A 12,114-nucleotide genomic window follows, 5' to 3' on the forward strand; every position below is an offset into this window, starting at 1 on the left:
ATAAAAGCTGGTACAAGATTTAAGTCCTTAATCTAATATAGTACAAACTCAAATATTGAGAAACAAAAAAAGAAGTGAAAGAAAAGCTCAAAAATTGAGAGGTAGATGCATATATTTTTTGTGGCAAAAAGGTTATGACTTGGTTAAAAATTGACAGATATATTGTTGGAAAAAGTTGGTGTATGACTTCTTATTATAATAGATTTTGATTTTGATACATTTACTTAAAAACGGAATATACAAAAAATAAATTTGATCATAACAATTGGACTTTCAAAATCAAGATTGCAAGTTGGCATATGAAGGCATGTGCATCCCATCTGCTATATATGCAGAATCCCTCTCTTTCTCATCTACTATCAGGCAACTAAAGTAAAACTAAAAACCATCCATAAACACTACACACATCAGAAGCCATAGAGCAAACATAAACACTCTCATCAAAAACTATGATCATCATTTTGGCATATACCACTTTCATTACACTCATTTCTGGTTCCTCAAGTGAATCACTTCCATGTGCTTTAAATGACGATGTTTCAGCTGAATTTCTCGCCTCAAAGACGGTATACTTCAACACGAGTCTTGATCAAATTCCAAAATTTGTGGATTGGAGAACAAGAGGAGCTGTCACCTCTGTTAAACAACAAAGGGGATGTGGTGAGTGGTTAACTATGAATTCTAATTTTGAATTTTAGTTTTACTTTGGAGCTATTTTACTAGAGTGTAAACTACTTTTCATTTGAATTAGTATGTTTTCTTAGACCCATTTGCATTATTAATTGAAATTTGATCTCAATTATCATACATGAGGTCTGCAGTAAGATTTCTCAATTATAACATAATCTAAAATTAAAATTCTATTGTCCAAGTCATTTGATTGGGATTAGTCTGAATTGGTCAACTCAGATGGGAAGTGGGCAGCAGTAGAAATATTTGACCTTCCTTAAATTTCTGATTAGTGAACTATGATATAAGTTCTTTGTCTTAATTTATTTTGAGCTTTCGCTAGTGAACTGTGAAGTTCTTTTTCGTGTTGCGGTCGTAGATTATGTCAATTAAGTCATCTCCATTTGTCGAATGAAAGATAATTGCAACTCTAACATAACTTATTTTTTCACAGGGTCTTGTTGGGCGTTTGCTACTATGGCAGCTCTAGAAGGCTTGTGGAAGATAAGAACTGGCAACTTGATCTCGCTTTCAGCTCAACACCTCGTAGATTGTGACCCAGGAAGCAACGGGTGTGAGGGTGGCCATATTTTAAGTGCTATTAATTTTGAAACAGAGCAACACTCGGGCGGTGTTCCAAGTGATTTTGACTATCCATATAAAGGAGTTCAGGAACAATGCCGCAATGATATTATACCATCAGCAGGATTTACTGGGTTTCATTCAATACGTCCTGGTGATGAACATCAGCTATTACAAGCTGTGGCCCAACAACCAGTAGCAGCTAGTGTCGCTGCTGATACTGACTTTCAAAATTTCAAGGGCAGTGGGATTTTTGAAGGATCGTGTGCAAACGAAACGAACCATTCTATTGCTATAGTGGGTTACGGGGTAAGCAATGATGGGAGGAAATATTGGATAATTAAAAATTCTTGGGGCGAAGGATGGGGGGACTTAGGCTATGCGAAACTGATAAGGGGAAATGGACCAGTAGGTAATTGTGGCATTACTCGTCATCCCTCTTATTATCCCAGTCTCACGGTTTAGGTTTGAGATTCCCTCCATTACACTATATAGTCCCTCTTATCATTTACAACTAGTCGGTTGACCCGTGCGACATGACAACACCAATGCAAAAAGAGTATATTATATGAGAAACATAGAAGCATGAAAATAAATTAAAACAATATGAAATATTAGCAATTTATAAATACAACATCACATGAAAATAAATTAAAATAATATGAAATATATTATAATTGAAACTTCATTGCAAGATCACATGGATAGTAACAATGTTAAGTAACGAATATTTTGGAACACTTATTTGTAAATTACATTAGATATAAGATTTGTATTCATTAGTTAACAATATCTCTAACCCTTTTCTTGAAGTAATTATGGACTTTTGATACGTGCATATTAAAAATCAATCTAAAGATCAGTTAATACATGGTTAAAATTTGCATATCTTAAGAGCGTTATAGACCTCAAGCTATTGATTTTATATTACTGACATGGTGATTTTCTAGAGCTAAAATCATAGGGTTGCCATGAGATACACAAAATTGATACACTTGTCTGAAGAGATCATAACCATCAGTATCCTACCAAATCTCATTGCTTGCAATTATAGTTTTCATAAAATCAATCGAACTCCATGTGCTTCGGCAGTATTTGCACATCTTAGCAGCCATCATGAACCATAGATATATGGAAATTTTTGGAAGTGAATGACAAACTCAATAGGTTTGAAGTACATGTTATAATGATGACCACTACAACAAAGCATGTTGCTTTCACATTAAGTTTTCCCCAAACTCAAGACAGACATGGATTTCATTTTATACAATGAACAACAGCCACAGACCTGTTTGAATATATTACACTTCTGAATCTTGTGGACTACAACATCACATGAATATAAATTAAAACAACGTAAAATATATTATAATTGAAACTTCATTCCAACATCACATCGGTAATAATAATATTAACTACCAAACATTCTGGAACACTTCTTTGTAAACTACGTTAAATGTAAAGTACATAAGACAGCTAATAGGAGTATATCTCATAATTCGTTCATACTTAAACATCAAGTCACTGAAAAAGTATAGTGACTATAGTGACACTATAACACTGTTGCGTAGCAGAATTTAAACGACTATTTTACGCGATCTTCGATTGACAACACTGTTGGCATCTCATTTCAGCTCCTTAGGCATGCCTTTGACTACAGAAAGGGACATAAGAACTGAAGACAAACCTTTTCAACCTGCACTCGCCGTAGTGTTGGCATTGCAGAGCTCCTATCACGAAACATGGAATTCCGAGCAAAAGCATGAGTAGATGCAGCATCCGGGTGGTTTTGGTAGAGTGCAGCAACCTGGAGAAGTGCAATTATGATTAAAATGTGTATCACAGCAATATGTCAAGTACTGGAGAAAATTAAAAAAAAAAAGAAAAAACCAACATTACAAATTTTCCTGACTATAACAGCACATACCTCTTTGTAGACCAGGGTGTTAGACTTGTTGAGGTTGCTCATCCTCAGACAAAGGGTAATCTCATGGCCCTTTGGCAAAAAGGTGTTAAATCCCAAGATCAAGTCTCTATGACCTCTAAAAAGTTCCTTCACTCTTTCAATGACACCATCAGTATCAACTCTACAAATGCACCAAAAGGATAAACAAATCAATTACAACTAACAAATTCATAATCTCTCTCCCAAGCATATTTCTAACTTCAAACAGAAAAATGTGTCGATTTGAAAAAATAATTGTGACCCAAGTACCAGCCAAAATCCCATAGAACTTCCCAAAAAAATGGACAACCGTCAGCAAAATATACCTTACTGTTTTTCTTTTCGACGGCAACTTCGATCTCTTTCTCGTTTGGATCACGCACATCACAAATCGAGCACTTCTAAACCAAATCCCTGCTCTCAAAGTAGTGGTACAATGATTGGTGAAATTTAACTATCAAAGGCTCCTTGCTCTCATTAGCATTTACAGCTGCTTAAGGAATCATTTTTAATTTTTTTCTACTTCCTGCACCATGATATAAGCTACTATCAAGAATATATCATTAGCATACAATGATTTAAATCCCCCACTTTTTGCATATTATTTGTCAATGGCAAGATGTAGCATTTTAGCATGTCCAACAATAACTATTAATTCACTAAAAAAGGAATGAAAGTAAAATTTTCATTTTAGTTTAAAAATTGATACAAAACTTATCAAACTGCATATAGTTGGGGAGAAGAGAGTAATGCCAAGTGCATCAAATATAAAATGGAGATATACATTGTAGAAATTAAGGCACTGTTGTACTGCTACAATATGCAATAGGCTAAAGTGCCCTTTTCCCCCCTAACTTTTAAAAACTTGCAATTTTGGGCCCTAAGTACAAAAACTACAATTTTGACTTATTCAACGCCTACGTGGCCACGTATGTAATTAATTAATTAATTAAAAAATAAAAAAACTAAAATCAATTTATGAAAGAAAAAAAAAAATCAGAAAAACAGATTCAGCGATACTAGCTTGTTTCAACAGCACCTACAACACTCCTACCTTAATCAATCTAATAGAATCATCAAGAGGAACACGAAAGCGAGGAAAGTTGTGTATATATGCAATGCACTTAATGGAACTCTGAGAAAGACCTTCAGCCATAACAATGGTTCATAAGGCAAGAAATAATGGCATGCCCTTTTGGAACAAAAAACAACATGACAACAAAGACCAAATGGTAATTGCATTTGAAGCTTATGGACATTTAAGTAGTGTCAATGTTCGTCCTATGACAACAATTTCATCTCTCAATTTCTTCGGAGGGTGTGATGATCGCGAAGCACTTGCGTATGGAATGAATGAATTCTTGTTTAGAGAGGAAGAGATAGTCTTTAACGCGAGTTTGTGGTGGTTTAAGAAATTTTCATGGTGAAAAGGAGATTTGAGAATGAAAATGAAATTAGGCTCTTGAGTTGGTGAATCTGGAATGGGTTGTTGAAGTTACGAAAGGAAGAAGAAGTGAAAAAATAGATCTGAAATGAATGGATTTAGGAATTGAAATCAAGAGGAGGAAGAAGAAGCCATTGGAAGGTGGTGTTGGTGGCTGGGGTTAGTAGAGAGAAAGAAGGGAGATTGAATGGGGTTGTTAAATAAATATTTTTTCTTATTTTTTAATTTTTTTTAATTTATTTAATTTAAAAATAGATTTTTTAGTTTTTTAATTTTTTTAATTAATTAATTATACACGTGGCCTGCCAAAGATGCAAAGGGGCTAAATCTTAGGGGGTCAAAATTATAATTTTTTTACTTAGGAGGGCAAAATTGCAAGTTTTTGAAAGTTAAAGGTGGAAAGTACACTTTAGCCTATGCAATAATTGTCAATAAGAACTAAAGTCGAACTTGCAGAACAATCATTAAGCATTGAAATTGAAATATTATACAAATAGTAAACCTCCATACAATTTGGAGTAATAGAAGCTACCATCTTAATCAATCAGAATCAATATACCAAAGAATTCCTAGATATAAACACTACAATACTAACAAAAATACATATCTAGCATAAACCAGTCAATATAAGAACTTATATAAAGGTTCAGAATTTAACTCAGCTGACTTCAACAGACGAAAACGAAATAACAGTGAGCTCCCTTCAATTTATGCCTCAAACAGAAGCTAGGAAATTTGTGTCTCTCAGAAAATCTGCATACAATGAAAGTGAAAAAAGAAAATGCGAGTTGGAGGAAAAAAATGTGGAATTTGCTAATAAAACATAGTCACACATTGATGGTAGTTATTATAACTATTAATGCTTAAACTCAAGTAAGCTCACTTCAAAACCAGCAATGAAAAGGAAAGAGCAAGGTCAAAAAGAGAGGATAGTCACTAATTCAATTTGGAAAGAGCTCGTTTAATTCCAAGTTGTTTGTGTGCCTTATTTAATTCTGACAACCAATGTGCAAGTTAGGACATGTTAGGCAAAACAATAGCAACAGTATACAAAGATTCTGATCATAAAATTTGTAGTTACCTTTCAGAACCAGCCAGATCTACCAAATTTAACCTTGCAAACCTAAAGTGAGTCATAGAATCTTTCTCCCATCAGCTTTCAATAATGCAAGTGAAAACACTGTGAGATCGACTGCTCTCACAGTTCATATGAGTTGCATCCACCTTTCTATTTGCAGTGCCCTGTTATATTTTGTAGGAGAATAACATCATGGCCAAACATGAGCAAGCTTCAAGCACCGATACATAAAATATAACCGTAAGTTCAAATTGCAAATATATTTAACCACAAAATCCCACCTGTTCTAAAAGCCTCAGAACATCATTGATTGTCAACATATACACATGCCTTGCATCAGTAGTATTCATAGATTTCACGAAACCTCTATGAACGCACTCCAAAGTAACCATTCCTTGTATTTTCGGTGACAACAAGCTTTATAGCATGACCTTTGACTAATCTACGCGCTGCGCTTAGGAGTCTCCAGTCACCTCCAATCCTGCAAAATATAGTATTTTCCATCCTGATGAATATCATATCACACTTCCAAATATTTCCATAATGATCGATTATAGAAAGTTGAGTCACAGTTGTGGGCAATGCATCCTCGCCGAAACCAAACCAAGGCACAACCTGTGTTTAACATAATAAAAACTAACATTAGTAATCATAATCAAGAATCTAAAATATAAACCTATATATTTCACACAATGCTAATCCATTTACCAGATATCCATAATCAATCTCGGATGCTGTCAATATATGAACGAATGTGCGGTAAAACCGCATCACCAGTATGCCATCACTTGGAATAATCATCTTTGATATAGGAGGAAGACAGTTGTTTGGATAGTCAACTTCCACTCCTGATCTGTCTTTTATGGTCATGTGCAAAAGGTTCGATTCTATATAGGTAAGGGTGACCCATGCACCAAGGCCAATCTTGAAGAAATCCTTCAACCCTATCCTGAAGGTGAGAAAAACACAAAAAGGGGGGTTGAATTGTGTTTTCTTTTTCTCTCTAAAAAATACTTCTTCTGATAATACTTCAGAAGCAGTTTGAGAATGCTTCTGATGTAATGATCAGAATCAGATATGCAGCGGAAAAGATCAAAGCAGAGAAAAGAAAAGCAAGACACAAGCAGTTATCATTGGTTCCTTCCACAAAACGGAAGTAGTCCAGTCCCCCTTGCACTTCCAAGGAGATTTCACTATAATCACAAAGATTACGAATGCTCAATACTCTCTAAGTATGAGACTTCTCAAAAATGCTCAAACACACACGCAAGAGTTTTCCAATGCTCAAGCACTAAGCAAGAGTCTTCCAATGCTCAAGCACACAGGCAAGAGTCTTCTGATCAAACAAAAATACAATGAAATAAGTTTGACTTGAACACTTGATATACAATCAGTGGTGTTCACAATACAATACGTTAAAGACTCTAGACTTTTGAATTTCTAAGATGTATCAAATCAGTGCAGAAATTCAGTGTGCTTTGTAGAATCAAATTGACAGAGTTTTGGCGCTTTTTTTAACTTGTGTATCTCTATCTACTGTAACACTCCTATTTCTATTAAAGCAATTAAACATGCGAATAATACATTTATTCAAGAAATAGAGGCTACGCCACATTCAAAATTCAAAAACCAATAAACATGTATATAAACCTTAACAGTCGCAGTGGAATATAAACCAGAGTAAATTCAAATATACATGTTAAGAATAAATAAATTACATCAACATAGATGCATCTCAAAAATCCCAACAAACGGGTAATCTCCAAACATAACAAAATCGAAAATAAACTAATCTAGACCGACACAACGAAGCCTAGATCAGAGCCGACTAATTCTAAACACCGATATCGGAGAAAGCTCCCGATATCCGCCAAGCACAAGAACTCACCAAGCAACTAAACCTGCACAACGTCTACCCATCCATACAGATAGGCAGGCGGTCCATAACAGATCCACTGGGGGTAAGTATTACATTATCATAATCCAAATAACAGTCATCATGAATATTTCAATTTAAACATCATGCACTTGATCAATAATAATATTCTCATATCGATACTTACATCAAACCCCAATATCTCACATCAATGATCACCAATTACATCTGTCATGAACAAAAAACAATTCACAGTTATTCATACACAACCACCAATCATATACATCATGAACAATCACCGATCATATACATCATGAACAATTATCAATTCACAAATATTCATTCACAGTCTCCAATCACATTTCCAAATATGACTCATGTCATGATATGCACTTATTGACACATAAATGCATGTGGTACCAAATCTCCAAAAGGTCGTCACCTCCAAATCCAGATCTCAAAAGATCTCTGCCAGGCCGTGAAGGTGAGAAAAACACAAGAAGGGGGGTTGAATTGTATTTTCTTTTTCTCTCTAAAAATTCTTCTTCTGATAGTACTTCAGAAGCAGTTTGAGAATGCGTCTGATGTAATGACCAGAATCAGATATGCAGCGGAAATGATCAAAGCAGAGAAAAGATAAGCAAGACACAAGCAGTTATCTTGGTTCCTTCCACAAATCGGAAGTAATCCAGTCCCCCTTGCACTTCCAAGGAGATTTCACTATAATCACAAAGATTACAAATGCTCAATACTATCTAAGTATGAGACTTCTCAAAAATGCTCAAGCACACACACAAGAGTCTTCCAATGCTCAAGCACTAAGCAAGAGTCTTTTAATGCTCAAGCACGCAGGCAAGAGTCTTCTGATCAAACAAAAATACAATGAAATAAGTTTGACTTGAACACTTGATATACAATCAGTGGTGTTCACAATACAATACGTTAAAGACTCTAGACTTTTGAATTTCTAAGATGTATGAAATCAGTGCAGAAATTCAGTGTGCTTTGTAGAATCAAATTGACAGAGTTTTGGCGCTTTTTAACTTCTGGATCTCTATCTGCAATCTTCAAGTCTTCACTCCTTTATATAGAGGCATGAAAGAGACGTTGAGATAATTAGCACGTCTAAAGAGTCGTTTGAAATCCTTTGATCATTCACCAGTAATCCTTTGCCTGATTTGGGTGTAGTCCTTTGAAGAATTAGCTTCAAATTCATTCCCATCTTGAAGGCACAAATTCTGCAGGCATAGTTGTTGTCTTGTCTTGTAGCGTGGACAAAACAGAGTAGTGGAGGTAGTGGTTGTACACTTGTACTTTGTCAACTCTGTTAACGAAGGACAAATACTCAGTGCTATCCAAATGACCGTTGATACCTCCCTTTCAATTCTTCGTTCTTCTTAGATAAGGTTGAAATGAGAAACAGCTACTTTGGATCTTCAGTTTGAATATATGAATTAAATGTAGCTTCTGGTGATGATTTCGCTTCTGATGAAAACCTTGCTTCTGATGACCTTCTGCTTCTGATGAGCTTCTGCTTCGGATGACGTCATCACTTCAGAAGCACTTCAGCTTCAGAAGCACTTTAAGCTTCAGACGCAGTTTTTCTTCAGATGCTTAGAATTCTTTTGCTCTCCATTGTTCTTACAAGACCTATTGAAATTACTTGACTAGCCTTTGGTCCTGTACACTTGAACAATTATTAGTAATAACCAATTGACAATTTTTAATACCTTGTTATCATCAAAACTCATTAAGGTTCATTGTGAAACACATTTTGTTCCAACAATCTCCCCTTTTTTGATGATGACAAACAATAGTATTTAAAATGTTCAATTGTTGTTGATCTAATTAATAAGTTGACTACTGGGATAGAGGTTTGAAAGCTCCCCCCTGAGTCTAATAGATCTTTAAGGTGAGGTTTGTAAGCTCCCCTGAGTTCTATTCTTATTAATTAAATTTGAATAAAATACTCATAAAATTTCAGAAGTATTAAAAAAAGGTTTAGAAGTGGTTCTGAGCAGAGCTCATCAAAAAGTTAACTTAATCAAGTTATTATAATGGGGCTCAGAGCCTTAAAATGCTATACATCTACTCCCCCTTTTGTCATCAACAAAAAGTAAGTAAAAACAAAAGAAAGAGTATCAGAGCAACAAAAAGCAAAACTTAAAAAAAAACAGTGTATCTGAGCCAGCAAAAAAAACAACAATTATTTTCAGAGCAACACTTTATAAATATCATGAGAAATGTTGAATTGATTCAGAAGCAATGATTAATCATTCAAAATACACAGTCAAAGCAATTCAATACTTAAAACAAAATCTAAACAATCAAAATGGGTGTGCAACTAAGGTTTGGATAGTCTAAACACTTGTTCCAGTAAATATTTAATCTGCTCAGACTTCTTCTGAAGTTATTCATCCTTGGCTCTCAGTCTTCTTCTCAGCCCTTCTTGAATTCTATCAGCCCTTGAGATGTAATCTGCTTCTGGATAGAAGGGAGTGTTGGCTAACAGAGGCACAAAATCAAGCTCTTTCACTCTAGCTGCTTCATGCATATCATCCAACATTTTCTTCAGCATAGCAGAGTGGGATGAGACACATTTTGAGCTAAGTTGATCCATCAGCTCATTAAAGTCCTTCTTCAGATCCATCCATTGATCAAGATAGTGAATGGGAGGTACATGAACTGTTCTGAGAAGAATCAGTGTCTGAATCTCATCACTTAATCTGATAAGCTGTTCATCAATGTACTCAGATTCTAGGATGGTGTCAGGGATGGGTGAAGGTTCAGGATGGGTTGTTTGAGATGTGGAAGGTCGGTCAGAAGCTGTTTGTTGTTCAGGAGTGGTTAAGTCAATTGTTGGTGATTCTGGTTGTTGTTGTTGTTGTTCTGTGTTAGGCTGGGGTTGATCTGTGGTAGTTTGTTGTTGGTCAGAAACATGGTGTTCATGAACAGATTGTTCAGAAGCACCTTGTTCTTGGTCAGAAGCAACCTGTTCAGGAACAGTTTGTTCAGGAACAGTTTGCTCAGGGATGGTTTGAGTTTCTGTTGGTTGGTTTTCCAAAGCAGTCTTTTCAGGGACTGTCTTAGAGGCCTTTTTGGGTGTTAGTTGCATTTCACCACCTAAATGTCTTTCTAGGCTGTGAAGGGTTGAGGATTCTTGTTGTGGGGGATTTTCTGAAGTAGTTGCTTCTGAAACTACTTCAGAGGATTTTTGTGGAGTTTGGTTATTTTGTGGGTTTGTTTGGTTAGTTTCTTGGTTGGGTTCAGGGTGTTGGATACTAACAGCTTCTGGAATAGATGGTTGAAAGAAGTGATCAGCAGGCAATTTGAGTTTTTCACAGATTTTTATCCTCTGCTCAGAAAATTCAATTTGTGTCTGCTCATAATCAATTGTTCCATCAGCTATTAGTTGGGTTGGTCTGAAATCATTGATGAATTTTTCAAGGTGTTGGTTCACAGGTATATTATCTGATTAAGTTGAGGATGATGAGGGTGAAGATGGAAGGTCAGGAATCTGAGTATTGATCTTAGCTTTGGAGGAAGTACCTGAAGAGTGAGCTTCTGGAGCTTTAGATGCTGGTTCAGATGAAGTAGCTCCTGAAGCATGCTTATTTTTCAAAGCTTGTGACAGCAATGCTGCTCCTTCCTTGACAGTTTCTTGCTCTAATTCAGCAGCCTTTTCAGGAGCAACCTCATACCCTGCAGCCTTGAGTTGTTCCTCCCCTTGCTTTTGCTTCCTCATCTGCTTCATCTTTGCCTTCTCAGAAGAGATATAATCTCTAGCATATTGCCATTGTTCTTCTGAAGGAACAAACATTGGCATTACACTAGGCTTATCATCTTTAGCCTTCTTAGCCTTCTGAGGACTTGGCTCTTCTTCCCAAGCTCTTAGCTGTTCAGCATACTCCTCAGTGCGTCCTTCAGTAGTCTTCAGATTCCTTGTTCTCTTTCTCCTGATGGTTTGAAGAGCAGCTTCCCTAGCATCAGATTTTTTGTTTCTATGGTTCTGAACATCTTCTTCAGAAGCAGGAACTTCTTCAGAAGCAGAAACATTTGCTTTGGATTTCTTGGGCTTTGGTGCTGCAACCTCAACTTTAGTTTCTTTTCTTGACCTCTTCCCTTTAAATTTGAGAGGTGCTCCTCCAATCTTCTCAAGAATAGATGCAACACTGATGATCGTACCAATAAGCTCAAAGTGAGCTTTGATGAACTGATACAGAACCTCAGGATTATCCTCTTTAGAGATTGAGGGGAAATTCGTCATTAGATCTGATTGAACAGTTTCTACAGCCAAATCCTCTTTGGAAGTGACTACATCATCAATTAGCTTCATAGACTTCAAAGTCTTTCCATTAATGATTTTTCCAACAACAATTTCTAGCTCTTCATCTGAAGATACTCCTGTTTCTCTGAGATACTTCAGAAGCTTCCCTTGAACAAAAATTTCAGAAAGTAGCCTTCCAAAGGGAATCTGCCTTCTTCCATTCTTTTGGCTTTCCTTCAGAGCCCAGCACATG

General features: G+C 35.9%; 2 protein-coding genes across 3 annotated transcripts; one reads left to right on the forward strand and one right to left on the reverse strand.

Moving 5' to 3' along the window:
• Positions 1-449: 449 nt before the first annotated feature.
• On the forward strand, positions 450-2,487 carry LOC11414274 (ervatamin-B). The gene is made up of 2 exons (XM_003589352.4): positions 450-660; positions 1,124-2,487. Exons 1-2 carry the CDS (start codon positions 450-452, stop codon positions 1,714-1,716), a joined length of 804 nt encoding a protein of 267 aa, XP_003589400.1. The 3' UTR covers positions 1,717-2,487.
• Positions 2,488-2,615: 128 nt separating this feature from the next.
• On the reverse strand, positions 2,616-5,665 carry LOC11419241 (paired amphipathic helix protein Sin3-like 1). Of its 2 annotated transcripts, none has more exons than XM_039833293.1 (4): positions 5,299-5,665; positions 3,523-3,722; positions 3,179-3,338; positions 2,616-3,058 (listed from the first exon to the last, which is right to left on the reverse strand). In XM_039833293.1, exons 2-4 carry the CDS (start codon positions 3,579-3,581, stop codon positions 2,906-2,908), a joined length of 372 nt encoding a protein of 123 aa, XP_039689227.1. In that variant the 5' UTR covers positions 3,582-3,722; positions 5,299-5,665; the 3' UTR covers positions 2,616-2,905. The 2 variants fall into 2 exon arrangements, with proteins under 2 accessions (XP_039689227.1, XP_003589401.2); XM_003589353.4 differs by lacking the exon at positions 5,299-5,665 and adding an exon at positions 4,251-4,818.
• Between the last annotated feature and the right edge of the window lie 6,449 nt (positions 5,666-12,114).

The sequence above is a fragment of the Medicago truncatula genome, chromosome 1, assembly GCF_003473485.1.
Source record: "Medicago truncatula cultivar Jemalong A17 chromosome 1, MtrunA17r5.0-ANR, whole genome shotgun sequence".
Taxonomy (NCBI): domain Eukaryota; kingdom Viridiplantae; phylum Streptophyta; class Magnoliopsida; order Fabales; family Fabaceae; genus Medicago; species Medicago truncatula.

Bases quoted from the DNA above. Each gene is read 5' to 3' on its own strand.
- LOC11414274 (XM_003589352.4), top strand. From the start codon at position 450: ATGATCATCATTTTGGCATATACCACTTTCATTACACTCATTTCTGGT. The intron at 661-1,123 runs GTGAGTGGTTAA...ATTTTTTCACAG, and splicing joins TAAACAACAAAGGGGATGTG to GGTCTTGTTGGGCGTTTGCT.
- LOC11419241 (XM_039833293.1), bottom strand. From the start codon at position 3,581: ATGTGCGTGATCCAAACGAGAAAGAGATCGAAGTTGCCGTCGAAAAGA. The intron at 3,339-3,522 runs GTATATTTTGCT...GTGCATTTGTAG, and splicing joins TCGAAAAGAAAAACAGTAAG to AGTTGATACTGATGGTGTCA. The intron at 3,059-3,178 runs GTATGTGCTGTT...GCACTTCTCCAG, and splicing joins ACACCCTGGTCTACAAAGAG to GTTGCTGCACTCTACCAAAA.